Source organism: Macrobrachium rosenbergii, chromosome 31, assembly GCF_040412425.1.
Source record: "Macrobrachium rosenbergii isolate ZJJX-2024 chromosome 31, ASM4041242v1, whole genome shotgun sequence".
In the NCBI taxonomy this organism is placed as follows: domain Eukaryota; kingdom Metazoa; phylum Arthropoda; class Malacostraca; order Decapoda; family Palaemonidae; genus Macrobrachium; species Macrobrachium rosenbergii.
In genome coordinates this window covers 34660384-34680383 of record NC_089771.1, presented here as the reverse complement: position 1 = coordinate 34680383, position 20000 = coordinate 34660384, and the positions used below count along the sequence as shown (strand labels likewise).

Genomic DNA, 20000 nt, shown 5'->3' with positions numbered 1-20000 from the left:
AGGTTTTCCTCCCGTTACACCTTTCAAACCTATTACTGTCAATTTCCATTTCAGCTGAATGACTTCATAGGTCCCAGTTCTTGGCCTTTGGCCTAAATTCTATATTCAGTTTAGTTCCTATTCATTAACTCATATTCTATTAACTCCGACGGCCTTATACCAGACAGTGCTGATGGGTAACAGTCCAATCTGTCAGAGAAATCATATACATCTGAAGCATATGCATTTTCAAACAATTATATTCCTGCTGGATCTGATCTTGAACCTAAGACCAACACTAATACCAACCACATTACTCCATGTCATTTTTAAGTCTTTTAATATATCCGCATTCCATTTAATGATTCTGACATTAAAACGCTAATGCTTCAACACTTGGTTTTCAGTTCCTTCTTTTTTCTTCCTCGGGCTCTTAATGTAGCTGCATTCTATTCATGATTGTAGTATTAACCCATTAATGTTCCAACACTCGGCTCCCTTCCCGTTGCATTTCACCGGTTTCCAGAAACTGCAACCTTTTACGTTATTCTTACTTTCAATTAATGTTTGAAGAAATTCATTGCAGTTCAAGGAAACCAATGGCAGCAGTTTAATGCCTCGTTATTTCATATAAAATAATTAAGCCGCGTCAGCTTCTCCAAATTACTTTCTGTTGTCAACTCTGAAAGGAACAGCCATGTTTTAATTATAGCAGGAACAGACTCTTCTTTTTCCCCCGTGAAATTTGGACCCGAAGAGACATCATGAACCTGTTTATTAGAAGGGAGTGGTATATTGCGCGCTTCGCACAACCGACCTTTTTATGCTTTCCGAATTCATATTACGTTTGCAGGATATGACTTCTGAGCTACACTTTTTTTTTTTTTTATTTAAGGCTCGGGGATTTCATTTCGAGATTAAACACGTAGGGGAAATGAAAAGGAAATGCAAGCAGTGAATGTTGCTGAAGTTGTAAATTTTTGCTTGAAGTGCTTGCTGTGTTTCGTGCTTAATATATAGATTTTTTGGATTCAATTTTTCCTCTATTGCTAAGTGGCCATCCTGAAAATAGTAAATCTGTTTGCATATTCATATCAACTTCATTCATAAATGCTTAATAGTTTATTTAATTCAACGTGAATCAAGTCGTTAAACTCGGTCATTACGTCTTTTCATTTCTGAAAACAGTGAGAGATGGCCCCAAAAAAATAAATAAATAAATAAAATAAGAATAAAGAGACTAACTAGAGCGTAGGTTAATACATTTCTCTTAGTCTTATTTTCCTGTTACTTCCATGCGTTTCAAGCATATGATAAGTAAAATACAAACGAAAAAAAACAGTAAAACAAAATGCACTAATACTTTTTAGATATGAAAAAACATATTAAGCCTTTTTTTATAAGAGGTTTAATTTGAATGGACATGAGTAAAATCCAATCTATAATAATTACATCCGAATGGATCTTTTTGTCCTCCTCCCGGGTGACAATAGGGGAGACATGACACATCCACCCACCCCCTGCAAACCTGTGTGTCCGCCCCGGGTGGGGCGGGGTAGGTAGGGGAATGAGAGGGTAGGGGAGACATCCACTCTCCTCCTGCAAACGGGGTAGGTAGGGGAATGAGAGGGTAGGGGAGACATCCACCGTCCTCCTGCAAACCCGTTTGTCCGCTCTGGGTTGGTGCGGGGTAGGTAGGGGATCGTGAGTGTAGGGGAGACAGCAGCGCCGGGTTCCAGCGCTCTACAAGCTCGTACAAAACATACGCTCACGCCAGTATCAAATGCGAACGTCATTCCACTCTAATATCGCAAAATAACGATACGTATTATCAGCTCTCATATAACTTTTGTCGGGTTTAAATCTCCAGTATTAGAGAATAAATTCATTTTAATACTCGCTGCGACAGGAAAAATTCAAATAACTTGTTCAAAGCAAAAATATTGGATTTCCAGTCAGAATTCGGAAAGTTATTATGGAAAACGCAGTTCATTGGCATATATATAGTGATTCTGAATAAATTCAGGGCTCCCTTTCTTTTTTTATTTTTTTATATGCAAATATAGCAACTGGTGTATTCAATTATGGGTTATTATCTACTTTTGTTGAATTCAGATGACAAGATTTAGTATTTTCTTGAAAAACGGTTTTCTGTTACCTAAGTGTATATCCATTTATTAAGTTTCGATACTCAGTAATATCTAATAATTTTTACCCTGGGTATAAGAAAGAAAAACACGATTCTTTTTCCATTAATATCTCAATCTTTTAGTAAGGAGCTATTGGCAACAAGTAAAAAATGCGCCGAAGTTTCTTCGGCGCAACCGAATTTTCTGTTCAGCGTATAATCAAGGCCACCGAAAACAGATCTATCTTCCGGAGGTCTCGGTATAATGCTGTGTGAGCCGCGCCCATGAATCTTTAACCACGGCCCGGTGGTGGCCTGTCCTATATCGTTGCCAGATGCACGATTATGGCTAAATTTAACCTTCAACAAAATAAAAATTACTGAGGCTAAAAGGCTGCAATTTGGTATGATAGATGATTGGAGGGTGGATGATCAACATACCAATTTGTAGCCCTCTAGCCTGAGTAGTTTTGCCTTCTTGCTTGGCAAAACTTCTATTCAAAGAAAATACTCAGGTCTCTCTCTCTCTCTCTCTCCCAAAATCCCATCGGTGAGATATCCTCTCTCTCTCTCTCTCTTCTCTCTCTTCTCTCTCTCTCTCTCTCTCTCTCAAAAAATCCCATCGGTGAGGTATCCTTTTAATTCTTGGGAGCAGTGAACGAACCTCATCCAAAATGGGGTCAAAGTATAGTCGTCTCCCTATGGTGATCGCTGCTGCTGTCTTGTAAACAAAACAGTTTTATGCAACGAGGAAAGTAATCGCATTCAGTCAGGGATAGAAGTTCAACTCGGCCCATGTTTGTGTTGGAAAGATCTCTCCAACGATGATCGCCGTTTTACGACGGAATTCGGACTCGAATTGCCGGCGTGTGATTGCTCGGGGTGGGGACGGTGGGGGAAAATATAAAGGGAAGAGTCAGGTATTAATGAAGATACGTAGCGTACGGAGAGAGAGAGAGAGAGAGAGAGAGAGAGAGAGAGAGAGAGAGAGAGAGAGAGAGAGAGAGAATAAATGGATTGGTATTTAACCTTACTAGGAAAATATCCTGTTTCATACCCACACACACACACACTCACTCACAGAGAGAGAGAGAGAGAGAGAGAGAGAGAGAGAGAGAGAGAGAGAGAGAGATCAAATGGAGTGAATATTTACCCACTAGGAAAATATCTTGGTTCATACAGAGAGAGAGAGAGAGAGAGAGAGAGAGAGAGAGAGAGAGAGAGAGAGAGAGAGAGAGAGAACAAATGGAGTGAATATTTACCTCACTAAGGAAATATCTTGGTTCATACACACACGTAGAGAGAGAGAGAGAGAGAGAGAGAGAGAGAGAGAGAGAGAGAGAGAGAGATTACCTGAGAATCAAACAGGCCGCGGCTGGGAGTTTCATGGACCATGGCTGATAGTATCAGACAGCATTATAAGCTGTACAAAAAACTCGATTGCTCCGAAGAAACTTCGGCGCATTTTTACTTTAATTTTTTTCAGACAAGGCCACGATAAACAATTATTCACCCTGTATTACCGCCCTCGTCACACAGTAAGAAAAAAAAATATTGATATTAGAGAGAGAGAGAGAGAAGGAAAGAAAGATTGATACGATCGCTCAGCCTGTCGACCAAAGACGCAACAAAACTATCAGCCGACGATTCTTTTCATTGCCGGAGAAATATTGGTAACGCGTTGCCTTCTCCCAGCGGCAATTTACGATTTCATTCGACAAAGGAATTCAGTCACGAAGAACTCTTGCATTCTCATAAATTTGCGACGGGGCTCGTAAATTTTTCTCCGCATATCGGAAGACGTCTTTGTACTGCTGAGAAGCGGAGAGAATGAGAGAGAGAGAGAGACTCGACGCAAGAAAAATATCAGTAACTCATTTTCATATGAAGGCAGATGTAATCCTGAAATGCTAGTAGGTAGTACTGACATATTTTTTACGCTTCACTTTCTTAGTATATTATTAATAAAACCTTATGTTACACACACACACACACACACACACACACATATATATATATATATATATATATATATATATATATATATATATATATATATATATAGTGTGTGTGTCAAAATTTATTTCTGTTCCACATGTGATTGTGTGTTGATTATTTATATGTATATATATATATATATATATATATATATATATATATATATATATATATATATATATATACAGTATATATATACACACACATATACATACACCAATCCAAATTATGTAAATCAGGATAAGACTCAGAATCAAGCTAAAATATTTTAGGGTTATGGTAGACCTTCATATGGCAACCCTCAGGTCAGGAGGAGGTTTATGACACCATCCATCGCCCTTGGTGTCACACCCAGAAGCCTTTCCAGAGATTCTGGAGCTGCTGGTCTAGAAAAAGCAACTGACGGTTACGTTACTCTCAAGATTTGATAACGAGCACATGTGCAGCAGATGGCTGAAAAGCTTTGTACAACAAGGAATTTGTATCGTTAATATTTATATATATATATATATATATATATATATATATATATATATATATATATATATATATATATATGCTGGAAAGGGAGTGGAGAGTATCCGAACACATTTTAACGCGAAAAAAAATTGAAAACATGGCACATTTGAAACCATCGGTTATCAAGGTATAGCTACATAGATGTCAAAAGGAAGGAGTGCAACATGCACGTTTAACGTAAAATACCATTTTCACCGCAGTCATAACAAGATACACTAACTTATCCAGTGTAAACAAAGTTTAAAGAAGAAGAATGACTGGTGCTGTCAAGTTACAAAGCAAAGCAGTCTGTTCGTAAACACAATACTGTTGAGGGGCCCAGAGCTGAACTGTTTTTTCGTAATTGCTCCATTTCAAGTACGTAGAACTTTGTACATAGATTGCTATGGCATTTCTGTTTCTCCAGATACTCATAAACCATAGATTTTTAGTTGATGGAAGGTGTCTGTAACGGTAGTTAGTATTTCATTGAATATTACTGGTATAATATATTATTCAGAAGATGAACCCTATTCATAAGTAACAAGCCCTCCAAAGGGGCCAGTGACTTGAAATTCAAGCTGTCAAAGAATGTGGTGTTCATTAGGAAGTAAGAGAAGGTAAAGGAAATACAGAAAGGAGAGATCTCACATATTAAAGAGAAAAAATATATTATTAAATAGATAAAAATGTATTAAAATTGCTCAGTTTTCTTCTTTCACTTTACATGCTTGTAAATTTGAATAAATACCTTGATTACTAGACCTGCAATAGGTATTTTCGAAAATTAACCTCGTTTATCTTGATTTTTTTTTTTTGGATTAAATTAGGTTTCCATTGTTGTATATTAAAATGGGGATTTATCTTAGTTGCTAGGCTATCAGAGTTCAGTCCTTTCCAGATTTAATGCAGTTTTGAGAATCAACAGCTGACCAAATACCTAATATTAGCTGGTGACTGTTACATTGTCTGCTAACTGGGTACCAGGCAGCAGTTATGGTAATTGCAGGGTTACAACTTAACCTAACCTAACCTAACCTAACCTAATTTAACCGAGGTTGCGGCATTCAACTTGCCCTCGGAAAGTTTAAATAATTTTTTTTAACTATGTGACTCACCACATTACTGGCCACTGTCACTGACTCATTAACCCAGTATTTTTCAGCAGGCTAGGCAGCCGTCAACGGTTTTCAAGTCGCTCCAGAGAAAATATTTTGGACATTATACCAAACCAAATGAACAAAAAATAATTTTATCATTATATCCACTGGTGGCCCATTGGTAGTATAAATTAAGTTGTAACCCTCAGCAATGCTTAAATCCTGTGTACTATTATAGAATATTGTTCAATTTGTAATTTAGTTATTATCATTAATATTATTCATTGTTGATAACAATGATAATCATGTGAATTTTGCATATTAATCTTGATGCGCATTCACTAGAGTTTGCTGGTGTCTTCGTTTATTGTCCAGACATGCCTTCCTCTTTTTAACATGAGTCCCACTTTAGGAATGCCCTATCGTTGAGGTTCTTGAACTTTGCAGTTCTTGAGAATTTGTAAGATTATGTCCAAAACAAGTAGGGAAGCTTATGGAGAATTCATACTTGACAACCTTAACCAGCTTACAAGACACTCCAACCTAACCTAGCCTATCCTAACAACATCCCTAGCCTGAGATCCCATTTGGTAAATATATATATCAATATCTATTTCAGTATCATCAATGTTACAAGTATGTTTATAACTGTTTGCAGTCTTTGTGAAGTTTTAGGGACTTTCAAGTAAATACCAGTCTGTATTTTCACTATAATTCCAGGTGTGTTGGTAAGGTTAAGATCATGCAGCCTAAGATAGGAAGTGTCCTTGTATTTTACTCTATGAAGCCTTCTGTAGACAAGTATGACTCAGGACTCAAGGTTAGGTAGGTTAGGTAAGATTAGGCTAGGAAGCATTCCTGTATGCTATTAACACATTTGTGTTTTACAGTTTTAGTGATTAGCACTGATTACACAAATGAACCATCAATGTTTCTGACTGGATATAATGTAATACGTGCATTTTTAGACTTAGCCTTAGGAGATAGCCTACATATACTAGATCAATAAGTGGTTAGCTATGCTTGTATAATATTCAGTCTCCTGTGTTCGCTTTTCATAAGAGAGTAATGGCTGATTAAGAAAAAATAGACTGAGAAAGTAAAAAAGGCAGGAAACCCTTCATCTATGTATTATTAACAGAAATGGGTTGAAGTACACAAAACGTTGCAAGTTTCAAGATGAATTCTTATCATTGGTTTAAGAGTTTGCAACTTTCCAAATTTGCTTGAAAGAAGATTAGGTCTTTTTATGGTTAGCAATATGATTTTATATACAGTATAACATAATATTTAAAGTTTCTGACATAAGTTATGTGTCATACTGTAACATGTCTTTGTTCTTTGGATTAATATTATCATAGTTTTTACAATAACTGATCATATTTACATCATGTTTCTGTAAATAAAGGCAGTATATTGTTCATAAATGGTAACTAATGAATTGTGCGTAGTTTTTTATATCATAACATTATATCGAACACTTCAAGAAAAGCCCAGTCTGGAATGAATCTGGAAGAAGAATATCCTGCTGGAAAAGCCCCTAGAAGACTGGAAAAGCTCTGTGCTGAGGAGTTTGCCAATGGTATTGCCCTCAGAGCACTGCCACTCATAGAGTTGTATTTCTGTGATTCCCAGAAAATTCCAGACCTAACTGTACCAAGCTCTGATTTTTTGCTAGTAAGTAATCAGGTTACCATAATGAAACAGAATTTCATGGATGTTTATATGAGATGTTATAAAAGACCAGTTTTGCTTCTTGTATTAACTGATATAATGACAGATCGTCTGTGTAATAAAATTGACGTGAACATTTCCTCTGTAGTTTTCAATGGATGATGTAAATATGAAACCTTTACCTGTTCAGAATTATCTCCTTCGGCTCAAGACCTTCTTTTGGGATGGCACTTATCCGTGGCTTGGTTACAAAGGGTCATTCGTCAGGATTATTGTTAATGAAGCCATAGCAGACATACTAGATTACCACTCGGAAGTCATGGAAGGCGCACGTTATCTGCAGATCTTCACCTTGTTCACTTTCCAGCTGCTGTTCCAGTTGGAAGCTGGGAAAATATCCACCAGAAATTACTTTGTAAGGACAAATTTTTATTCTGTTGTTTGTTTAGCCATTTTTTTTTATATCAGTTTCTTGATAACATTTTTAGAATTTTGATAAAATGACAATAAAGTTTTTGTACCAGGTGATTTTTAAGGGTTCCCTGTTCTAGAAATTTAGTTCCAGAACTTTCTTAGAAAATGATAAAACAATTTTTGACAATGGAAATGCTATTCACAGGGTGCCTTTTAAATATGATTACCAGTTTTTCTCTGAGAACTGAAGTGAGGAATATGAGAAGTTTAGCTAAGGTAGCCTGTTTTTAAATTTTTGTTATTCCTCTGTTTTTCAGGTCATTGATGCAGTGAGCAGAAAATTACAGCGCTTTTTGGAAGTCGTTGGCCCCCTTCCCATAACATCTTTGTATAGCAGTTGCATAATATTTCATGAAGCTGAAAGCTTCGCTCTTCTTCTCAAATATTCTCCCAATCTCAAGTTTATCCAGCTTCACAAATCCTACAATGAAGCTGTACTGGAAAAGCTCCAGGTTTTCTGCCCTACAATTGAAGATATTGAAATAGATATTACTTCGTGTGAAGATTGTGTGAATGTTGAAGAATCCCTCTGCAAAACGTTCTTTAGGGCACTGAACAAAAAGCAGATCATAAAAAGAATTACAAAGCGGCAACTCGTGGACCTGTCTTTCCCAAATTTAAAGACTGTCTTGTTTTACTCGTCAGATGAGTATCGTGGGCCATCCTTAAATTGGCTGGTATTTTTCCTTAAATACTTATGCCCAGAATTGAAAACGAAATGGTTCTGTTCAATCGATGAGGTCAGTCTTATGCCCAGCATCCTGAAGTCTGGGATCTGGTGCCCTTTTTTTGTGAAGGAGGCACAGTCTAGTATGTCTCTTGATGGTCTAGCTTTCCACTTGGAAGATTCAGATGGAGATGACCCCACTTCACATGAGTTCTGCCTTCAACTTTTCCTACAGTGCAATTACATATTTATTGATTTTAATGGGCATGAAGATATCAGACTTCCAAATTTCGTCGAAGTCCTTCTAAAGAAGTTTAAGTGCCACGGGCTGAAACTTTTATACAGCATTGCCGATAGTGAACGACTTGCATCAACATTTCAGGGCATAGGTTCAGCACTTAAAGAATTATACTTAGATGGGCCACTTTTCACACTGAGGGATGGTGAGCAACTTTATTCCATCTTGAACAGCTGTCCAAATCTGAACGTTCTTTCCCTAAGACTGGACTTGATATACAGGCATTTCATGGAGAGACTGAATGAACTTACAAACCTGGAAGTACTGTCTGTCAAAGTGTCAAATTTTCCTTTATGGAACCATTTTCCATACAACGAACGCAGGGTTCATCGGTACTTGCGGGAAAGGACACAGAATTTTATGAGTCGGCACTCCATCAGAGAAGACCTTCCTGCATATCTATATTCACCAGGCCAGTCTCTTGATTATGTTTTTCACTGTTTTCGGGACACCCTTGAAAATGATGAAGAATCAGGAGACTTCTTGTACCCTTCAGTTGACATCAACCCTTGGTTCAAAAGTTTGTCTCACTCAAGCAGAACAGAATCACTTGAGACGCTATTTGGACCCGGCCCTCTCAGGTACGATCTTTCTTCAACTGGTTCAGGGTTTTATACTTACGAAGAAAAGTCCGATGATGAAGATTGTTCACCAGGACCATCTTTCCTGTCTGTTAAGCGCGGAAAAGAGATATTTTCCTTTTTTGGCAATGCAAAGTATGGATATAGCACGAATCAGCACCAGAAACCAGAGGATATGGCTCAAGGCAAAAGTGATATGAAGTCCAAGACGACTCAGCATATAGAAAATATAAATGTCGAACCAACCTTACCCAGTATAGGTGCATTCAATTTTCGAAAAACATTGAGACCAGGTGGTACATCAAGCTATGGGACAGACCTAAAGCAGATTGAAAATGAGTTAAAACAATGGCGATTAGATATGGACTATGGTGCACCAGCGGCTTTGTTAGACACTTTAATCCATTCATCCCCAAATCTTAAGGTACTCGAGATCCCTGACTTGAGATTAACAGATCCATTTCATATCTGCAGGAGACATAACCTGTTGTCGAGTCTTTCTAAAGTGCACACTTTGCATTTAACATGCCAGTTTACAACCCCTCTAGTCTATTCTCTTGTCAAGTTGATCTCTCTGAAAAAACTGAGAATCGACATCTCTCAAGGAGTTGATAATTTCTTGAGATTCAAGAGGAAGCTAAGGACAACAGATCTGGTGATAGAAAGTGGAGGAAGTATGGTGTACCCTGGATCAAATTTTGCGTTGAGTGATTAGAAAGTGATGCAGACTTTGTGGCCAGGAAGAGAAAAAACTCCAAGAGGCCTTTTAGCACTATTTGAAAATGATTAAGATGGCCTGTATTCTTTTTACTGCTGAATTTAGATGCTTTTTGCACATTTCATAGAATGTTTTGCGTCATAAACATCTGTAAAGATGAAGAGAGGTTTACATCCATAGCAACACTGATATTATAATACACCAACATACTTTAATTAGAGGTGGAGAGGTCAGTGCGAAATGTAAATATACTCTCAACTTTGTTTCCTTGTTCCTGGCCTATTTCATGGTTGATGTATTTGTCATACACATTTGTTCATTTTCCCAAAATACTTTTTATTACAGAGAAAGCTATGATTTTTTTTAAACAGATTCACTAATAATTATGAACAATTAATATTGCTGTGAGAACATAATCCATATTAATACCTTACATTTGTTTTAGACGCCATTAAGAGTCTGTTGAATTTTATTTTCAAGATTTTAGTTATCACTGTGTTCTTATCAATGACCTTTTAAATAAATTATTTGTGCAATTGCCAAGCTTATATTTATTGAACCTTACAGGAACCTCGTTTATAATAACTGAAAGTGTGCGAATGCTAATTGCTTTGGCCATAATAATTCTGCCGTTAGCGATGTAATATGAAACTGTCGAGGTGAATGAAGTTAGAATGAGGATGTTTTCAATCTACAAAGTCCGGCGCATAAAGGAAAGACCTTATGATTATAATGGTCACTAGCAGCTGCTTGTCCTCTCAAATATCAGTACCATTAGAATTATCGGAAAGTAAAATAACACTTCTGTATCGCTATCTTGCGTGTAAATCTAGCATCTGCGATAAGCTAAGCATATTCCCAAAGGTAGGATATTACTTAAGGTTCTCTGCAGCGTCCCTTCGGGCCCTAACTGCAACCCCTTTCATTCCCTTTACTGTACCTCCGTCCATATTCTTTCTTCCATCTGACTTCCCTCAACCCGAATGACTTCATAGGTCTCAGCGATTGGCCTTTGGCCTGAATTCTGAATGGCTGATGATCATGTTTTAACGGCGAGACCGAAAATTGTCTGCTGTTGCCTCCTCGAAAAAGGAACCGTCTAATTTCTCGGCGACCTGAGCGCCCGTCAGTGCATGAAGCCATTTCCGCATTCATAGCGCAGATTCAACATCATAAAATACATCGCAATGAATTTCCGAATGGTTCAAAGGCTCCCGATGCAATTTGATGAGCGTGAACGGGACAGACGTTGCACTTTTGCAAACAAAAACAGATTCGCTTATTTTCCAAACTGCGATATGGACTGCAGCTTGTTAAGAGGAAATGGACGAGATATTGTATCGTTGTTGCAGAGATAGGTTTCTGTATACCTGTATATATATATATGTATATATATATGTATATATATATATATATATATATATATATATATATATATATATATATTATATATATATATATATATATATATATATATATATATATATATATATATATATATATATATATATATATATATATATATATATATATATATATATATATATATATATATATATATATATATATATATATATATATATATATATATATATACAGTATATATACAGGGAGAGAGAGAAGAGATTGCCCAGAAGATAGGTAGTAAGATTTAGAGCAGTGGTTCTTAACACTTTTCGGTGCATGCACCCTTTCAATATAAAGGCGGGTCCGAAGTGAAATTATGTAAGTATAAATATACATAAAAAAGAACTCTTCCTATGTTCGTAAACTCCAGCCTCGAAAATAAAAGTTATAAAAAATATGTCCGTAACAAAAAAAAAAAAAAGATAAAATAAATACAAAAAATAAAAAAGAAAATCCAGAGCTGAAAAAGGTGCTATGTTACAAGATAATCCCAAGAAACTTGTTGGCCTCGAGAGGCTTTTTAGAACTTTAACGATATATCATGGGTGTTCGAGGATTACTTTTTTTTTTTTTTTGGAGAGAGAGAGAGAGAGAGAGAGAGAGAGAAAGAAACTGCTAGGTGGCGCCTCTGAAAGAAGTGGCTATTATTTTTGTGTTGACATGCAACATGGAAGAGTTCTTACAAAACGATTCTTGTTTGTGGAACTAAAAGATTTGATGGGGCCTTTTTTGATATATCATTTACTACTCATTAGATTTTTGGTCTGACTTATAGTGAGAGAGAGAAACTGCTATGTGGCGCCTCTGAAAGAAGTGGCTATTTTTATGTATACATGCAACATGGAAGAGTCCGCACAAATCTGTTCTTATTTGGTAATGAAACGATTTCATTTGATATACCATTTACTGCTCGTTAGTTTTTTTCTGACTTAATACAAAATATTGACACGTATCTGTGAGGATTTTTTTTTACACGCGTCTCTGTGCATTGTTTAACATTTATGATTACAAGATGTCCATCGATAAAGTTTCTGTTAGTCGATGACGCATTTACATAAGAGAATTCTGGTAGTCATATATAAACAATTAAAAATGCACCGAAGTTTCTTCGCCGCAATGGAGTTTTCTTTACAGCCGCTACAGCGTATAATCAAGGCCACCGAAAATAGATCTATCTTTCGGTGGTCTCGATATAATACTGTATGGACCGCGGACCATGAAACTTTAACCACTGCCGTGTGGGGGGCCTATCCTATGTCGTCGCTAGAAGCACGATTATGGCTAAATTTAACCTTAAATAAAATAAAAACTTACTGAGGCTAGAGGGCTGCAATTCGGTATGTATGTTTGACGATTGGAGGGTGGATAATCAACATACCAATTTGCAGCCCTCTAGCCTCAGCAGTTTTTAAAATCTGAGGGCGGACAGAAAAAGTGCGGACAGAAAAAGTGCAGACCGAAAAAGTGCGGACGGGCAGACAAAGCCGGCACAATAGTTTTCCTTTACAGAAAACTAATATAATATACCGTATTTATTTCCCCTGGGCTGGTATCACTGGAAAATATGGCATCACTGGCGATGTGGCATAACCCTAAACCACTTCAGGATATTAAAAATACTTTTTTTTTACCACACAGTTTTACCTGCAACTACGATATGTGCATCTGCGCATTAAGGTGTGTCATACCTGCCACAAAAGTGCTGAAAACAGAGGAAATAAGCTCATAACCTTGACTTCAGACTCGGATAAATATCTGATTTGTTTTTCACGATTTCATAACTATATTTCTCAAAGGTCCACATTTTTTGTTTATACCTGTCATTCGTATGTTTATTGGGGAGTAAGCGCGGATCTTGCAATTTACATATTTCTTTCCCTCAATCCTCTGTTATTTGGGATTTCTGAGAAACGTGGCCTTGATATTGGATGTAAACAGAATGTTTTTTTAATAACTTGAAGATGTTCCAGGCTGGCCTACTTATAAAGTCAAGATGAAGTAAGCTTTCTTACATAATATTAAAACAAAATAGCCAAGGAAAATAAGTTTTAAAAAACAGACTTGTTTTGGGGATATATTTCTGTGGATAAATAATGATTTTTAAGATATTTTCCATGATATTGAAAACTAGTGGTAGTTACGATGTAGATAGGAGTCTCTCTCTCTCTCTCTCTCTCTCTCTCTCTCTCTCTCTCTCTCTCTTTTACAGGTACGATTTTGGTCCAAGTTTAATTCAGATCAAGTGGATATTTCCCTCGCTTTCCTGTGACCTCTGAACATCGGTTAGGCCAACTCCCGACTTATTTACTCTTTGGAAATCAATCATCTTAGCTCAGAATGGTTTAGTGATAGTTTCTCTCGTTCTGCTCCAAAGTTTTAGTTTTCTGTAAAAGAAAACTATTGTGCCGGCTATTTGTCCGTCCGCACTTTTTCTGTCCTCCCTCAGATCTTAAAAACTACTGAGGCTAGAGGGTTGCAAATTGGTATGTTGATCATCCACTCACCAATCATCAAACTTACCAAATTGTAGCTATCTAGCCTCAGTAGTTTTTATTTTATTTAATGTTAAAATTAGCCATGATCTTGCGTCTGGCAACGCCATAGGTGCCAGCAACTTAGGCTACCACCGGGCCGTGACTGAGAGTTTCATACAGAATTATACGCTGTACAGAAAATCGATTGCGCCGAAGTATTTTTTACTTGTTTTTTATTACTGCTTATTTTTTTATTATTGCAAAAATGGTAACCCCTGGTTTCATGTTCCACGAAAAGAACAATGGTTTCCAGAGTTTTCCTTTGTCTTTTCTTTATTTTTGTTCATCGTTACAGTGATGTTACCCCCTAATTTCATGTCCCACAAAAAACAAAGTTTGCAGGCTCACACCTTATCACTTTAGTTAAAAATAATGAAGCTTGGAATAAGATGAAAGAGCAACTCTGTCCTATTCCCATCGAAAGAACTGATTAATCAGTCTTTCCAAAATAAGAGATACTGTTGTCAGTCTCTCTACCTTTTGCTTAACTGGAAACTGGGGTCGGGGAAACTAACTGCTTTATTCAGCTATTTATTCCTGTTTCATTCTCTCAGTGTCTAACATACCGTTGGTGATTACTACATAATAACTGTACAGAAATTTAGTGTAAAAATCAATTGTGTAAAAAGAGAAATACTTAAAATCTCTTTCCTACAAAAATTATTTGAATTTAACTCAGGCTCTTGAGCTTGCCTGAAATTAAATTATCTTACATCTTCCTTGAGAAAACCTACCTCTTCCCTTTTGGTTTTTTGACGCTATGGCTAAGAACATTACTTCTGCGAAAATAAGAACAGAAATTTTTTTTTCTGAGAGACCAAGGAAGGAAAAATAAGTTTAAAATGTCACAGTGACTGACGTATTAAATTTTTCATATGCAAATTGCTAGAGAGAGAGAGAGAGAGAGAGAGAGAGAGAGAGAGAGAGAGAGAGAGAGAGAGAGTCTTGTTTTGAATAACTGGACTACGTGATTAAAAAAAAAACATTAATAAGCAAGACTGAGTATAAAATGTAATTATATTTAAACATTTAGAAATCTAGGTTTATGCATTACTAATACCCACTGATAAATTATTCACATACTGTGTGAAGCTTCATTGTAAAAATGATTATTTCATTTGCATCTTCGCTTGAACTTGTGACGAAACTGATACAGTGTTCTTGGATTGTAAAACTCTCTGTGCTCTTCGCAAGATTCTTCTTCTTCTTTCGACCTTATTAGTCCCACTGAATAGCATTGTCGGCCGCTGGAGTTAACTTTCTCCATCTATTTCTATTCCTTGCATCTTCTTCCCCCCCCCCACCCCCCGTCCCACCTCACCCATATCCCTCCTCACACATCCATCCATCTGATCCGCTGACGCCCCACACTCCCCCTCCCCATCACCACTGGCATGTTCTTAGCTCTCTTGATTAGTTCCACCTCCTTTCTTCTTATTACATGGCCATAGTATCTCAGACGAGCTTCCCTAGCCTTCTCCTCTACATTACATATAACACACATTCTTCTTATACCTTGACTCTCCCTCCTTTGTTTTCGCAAAATTATACATCTGTAAAAGTGCATCAATGTGTCATTTTAATCTTCCTATTTATTTTCAGGGAGAAAACTAACTTTTACTGTTTAATCTAATAGACGATTTTGAGAAGAACAGAATCTTTCGCCTTCCCTCAGGAATAGATTTCAAGTTCGGTTGATCTAGTCCATTTTTTTTGGGTGGAGGCCATTTACAATGGGGGGAGTTATTACTGTTCCACTTTTGTTTGATGGCTCTCGATGAGGGAATGATTGATATTGCTTTTTTATCTACTTGTTCTTTTGGGGAGAAGGTAGTTTTTATAATGTTCCCTTTTCATCTACCCATCTACCAAGCGTAATGTTCTTTGCAGCTTTCCTTCGGCCCCTAGCTGCAACCCCTGTCTATCCTTTTAATATTCCTCCTTTCATATTCTTTCTTCCATCTTACTGTTCACCCTCTGCTAACAATTGTTTCATAGTGTAACTGCGAGGTTTCCCTCCTGTTACACCTTTGTAACCTTTTACTGTCAATTTCCGTTTCAGCGCTGAATGACCTCATAGGTCCGAGCGCTTGGCCTTCGGCGTAAATTGTATATTCCATTCTATTCTTTGTGTTGGAAGCGAGAATTTGATCCTGCCCCCCTGTTGTCAAATAGTCAATCTACCAGACCGTTGGGAAAGGGGATGTTTGACCTCACTTTAATATCTTCTACAAGGCCTTTGTGAGGGCAGTTATTGTTGCCAATATCCATTCATCTGCTGGGTAAACAGAAAGGGTATGGTTAGCCCCGTTCCCCTTTCATCTAATTAGGATTTCGGAGGGGTAGTTGATACTGCTCTCCTTTCATCTTCTGGACATTGTAGACGAGGGGATTGTTGGTATGATTCTTTCTTCTGTATGTTGAAATTTCAGAGGTTGGGTATTCATGTCTCATTCCTTCTCAGTCCTAATGAAAACATTATTATTATTATTATTATTATTATTATTATTATTATTATTATTATTATTTATTATTATTATTATTATTATTATGTGGTATTAATGTCTCTTTTATCTCAGTCCTAATGAAAACATTATTATTATTATTATTATTATTATTATTATTATTATTATTATTATTATTATTATTATTATTATTATTATTATTATTATGTGGTATTAATGTCTCATTCCCTGTCAGTCCTAATGAAAATTATTATTATTATTATTATTATTATTATTATTATTATTATTATTATTATTATTATTATTATTATTATTTTTTAGTAAATGAAACCTATTCATATGGAACAAGCCCACCACAGGGGCCACTGACTTGAAATTCAAGCTTCCAAAGAATATGGTGTTCATTAGGAAGAAGTAAGAGGAAGTAAAGGGAAATACAGAAAGAAGAGATAAGCTAAACTTTCTAACGTGTTCAAATTCAGAATCAGAAACTCTCGTCTAACAAGATTCTTTTTCAAAGGTCAGTGATTATTAAGACGGCTTTTGGGTCAAAGGTTTTTATCAATTTTTCCAGGAAACACATATGAATTAAGGGTTATAAGCTTCCAGCAAAATAAACAGCTTCTAACTAAACGTCCTAATTAATGGCCCATATGTGGTTGACATACACAAATACAGATACATACATATATACATACATACATGCATGGATGCATACATACATATATAAATGTATGTATATATAGGCTATGTATATTTATATATACACAAACATCTATGTATTATGTGTATAATTTCAATTAACTATCAAAGCATAAAAAACGTAGTATTAACTTTTAAATCATACAGTGTTACTTATGGTGAATTCATTCCACTACCACTAGGATTAATTATCAGATTCAAAGCTACGGAAAAATCTCATTTAATTTCCCCACATCAAGTTATCGCTCGGGGTAAAAAAAATAAAAGGAAATAATACAAAACCTTCATTTGCATATTCAAATAGACCCTTCCTAAAATGGACCCTCACCTGAACATTTACATAATGATTAGACTTTGTTTAGTGGAGTGGCTTTGGATTTTATTACTAGGGTGAGATTACAAACGCTCGCCAGGTTTCGTTTCAGCGAAATACTGAAAAATAATTCTATAGACAATATAAAATTCATATTATTATTATTATTATTATTATTATTATTATTATTATTATTATTATTATTATTATTATTATTATTATTATTATTCTTTATTGCATTTTTAAATATTATATTTCATAAGTTTCATGTTTTGATATGGATTTTAATTTCAAGTTCATTGAGAAATTTTCATGAATTAGTTTTAAATATTTTTATTATCATTAAACATAAAAATTGTGCATTATTATTATTATTATTATTATTATTATTATTATTATTATTATTATTATTATTATTATTATTATTATTATTATTCAGAAGATGAAACCTATTCATATGGAACAAGTCCACAGGGACCACTGACTTGAAATTCAAACTTCCAAAGAATATAGTGTTCATCAGGAAGAAGTAAGAGATCTCACTTGTCCGAGCGACAATATGACAAGATGAGTCTCCACTTAAATGGTTTCTTCTGGTAGTGATTTTTAGTTTTCAGTGAAAGAAATTTATTGAGATGGCTTTGTCTGTCCGTCCGTACTTTTTCTGTCCGCCCTCACAGAGGGCTACAAATTGGTATGTTGATCAGCCACCCTCCAATCATCAGACATACCAAATTGCAGCCCTGTAGCTTCAGTAGTTTTTATTTTATTTAAGGTTAAAGATAGCCATGATCGTGCTTCTGGCAGCGCAACAACACAGGCCACCACGGCCGACTGAGAGTTTCATGGGCAACGGCTCATACAGCATTATACCGAGACCACCGAATGATAGATCTATCTTCGGTGGCCTTGATTATAAGCTGTACAGAAAACTCGATTGCGCCGAAGAGATTTCGGCGCATTTTTATTTGTTTTTTCAGGTAGCGATTCTCTCTTCACATCCCAAAGGTAAAAGTTCTTTCTCAGTAGTAATTAGAGCCCAAAAGAATTCGAGAGACCTCAGCGAGTCATGTATGAATAGGATGAGAAAAAGACTGGCAGCTTCTGAGTGACCTAGTAAATAGTTTTCCCTCTCCCAACTTCCTCCCAAACTTTTAAATTGGTCGGCGACTTGGAGCAGAGTTCCCAGGCACGTTCGCAAGATTTGGAAGGGAAATGGTTTATTTCTTCCGAGTCGTAATAAGCCTCAAGATTTTCGCTGCCTAATCGGAATGCTTATCATCTATGCTAATAACCATGGTTCCCGTAGGGAAATGGTGCCGCCGTCAGTGCACCTCATGCGGTGCATTGTAGGCATTACTTAAGGGTCTTTGCAGCGTGCCTTCGGCCCTTAGCTGCAACCCCGTTCGTTCCTTTTACTGTACCTTCTTTCATATGCTCTGTCTTCCATCTTACTTTCCTTAACCCTCTCCTAACAATTGTTTCATAGTGCAACTGCGAGGTTTTCCTCCTGTTACACCTTTCAAATTTTTTTACTGTTAGGTTCAGTTTCAGCGTTGAATGACCTCCTAGGCCCCACCGCTTGGTGTTTGGCCTACACCCTCTATTCTGTCCTATTCTCTTCTTTTATATTTTTGAGTGTATTACAGTTCTTGCGTCGGTACAGACGAAGTTTGGGTATAACAAAAAATTAAATAAATACAGAAAACTTACTACAAAGTACTTAATATTGTGAAAGATTCAGTTTTCATGGAAAATTATGAGATCAGAAATATATGATGATCAAAGAAATATATTCAGTTTTCATGTAAGATCAAAATATATGCATGTAACAAACCCGGCCCACTCTCTCTCTCTCTCTCTCTCTCTCTCTCTCTCTCTCTCTCTCTCTCTCTCTGATATGAAAACTCTAAGAAAACTATTTTCGAAGTTCCTTGGAGAGGTCTTAAAATTCTCAAATACTTCCATTTAACGTTCATTCGCTTTTGCTCTGCTTTTAAAACCAAGAGAGAGAGAGAGAGAGAGAGAGAGAGAGAGAGAGAGAGAGAGAGAGAGATAAATGAATGACTACGGTATTCAGCTGAGCACATTCATTTCTTTCATCTAAAAGCAATAACTGAAATAGATTTATCAATTATAAGTGATGGCGATTACCGAAATTATCGTAATTTTATACGATATATTACTGTCATTTGCAGAGCAGTTTTATCCGTGTTATAATTCCTTGCAAATGGGCACGAACCGCTGATAAGTGCAACATGCCCGTGTAGGTATTGTCATTATAATTAGCTTGCAATAAAACCAGAAATATGATATTTAAAGAGAATGATGTTATAAGTCTCCTAATTATTTTTCTACTTCTCATTGTAGGCCGCTTCCTATGGCGAGAGGAACTCCGATACCTTCTCCTTCCTACTAGCATTTTCGAATTTCTTTCCACCTGTAGGGGGGTAGAGCTGTCAGT

General features: G+C 36.3%; 1 protein-coding gene and 1 long non-coding RNA gene across 4 annotated transcripts in view; both read left to right on the top strand.

Annotated features, from left to right (window-relative positions):
* LOC136855537 (uncharacterized) overlaps positions 1–20000 on the top strand; it is a 185515-nt gene that overhangs the window by 46411 nt on the left and 119104 nt on the right. The window lies entirely within an intron of this gene.
* Positions 4840–10655, top strand: LOC136855535 (uncharacterized). 3 transcript variants are annotated; one of them, XM_067132659.1, is made up of 4 exons: positions 4840–4981; positions 7191–7380; positions 7568–7792; positions 8109–10655. In XM_067132659.1, exons 2-4 carry the CDS (start codon positions 7207–7209, stop codon positions 10110–10112), a joined length of 2403 nt encoding a protein of 800 aa, XP_066988760.1. In that variant the 5' UTR covers positions 4840–4981; positions 7191–7206; the 3' UTR covers positions 10113–10655. The 3 variants fall into 3 exon arrangements, with proteins under 3 accessions (XP_066988760.1, XP_066988761.1, XP_066988759.1); XM_067132660.1 differs by lacking the exon at positions 4840–4981 and adding an exon at positions 6092–6293; XM_067132658.1 differs by lacking the exon at positions 4840–4981 and adding an exon at positions 6410–6528.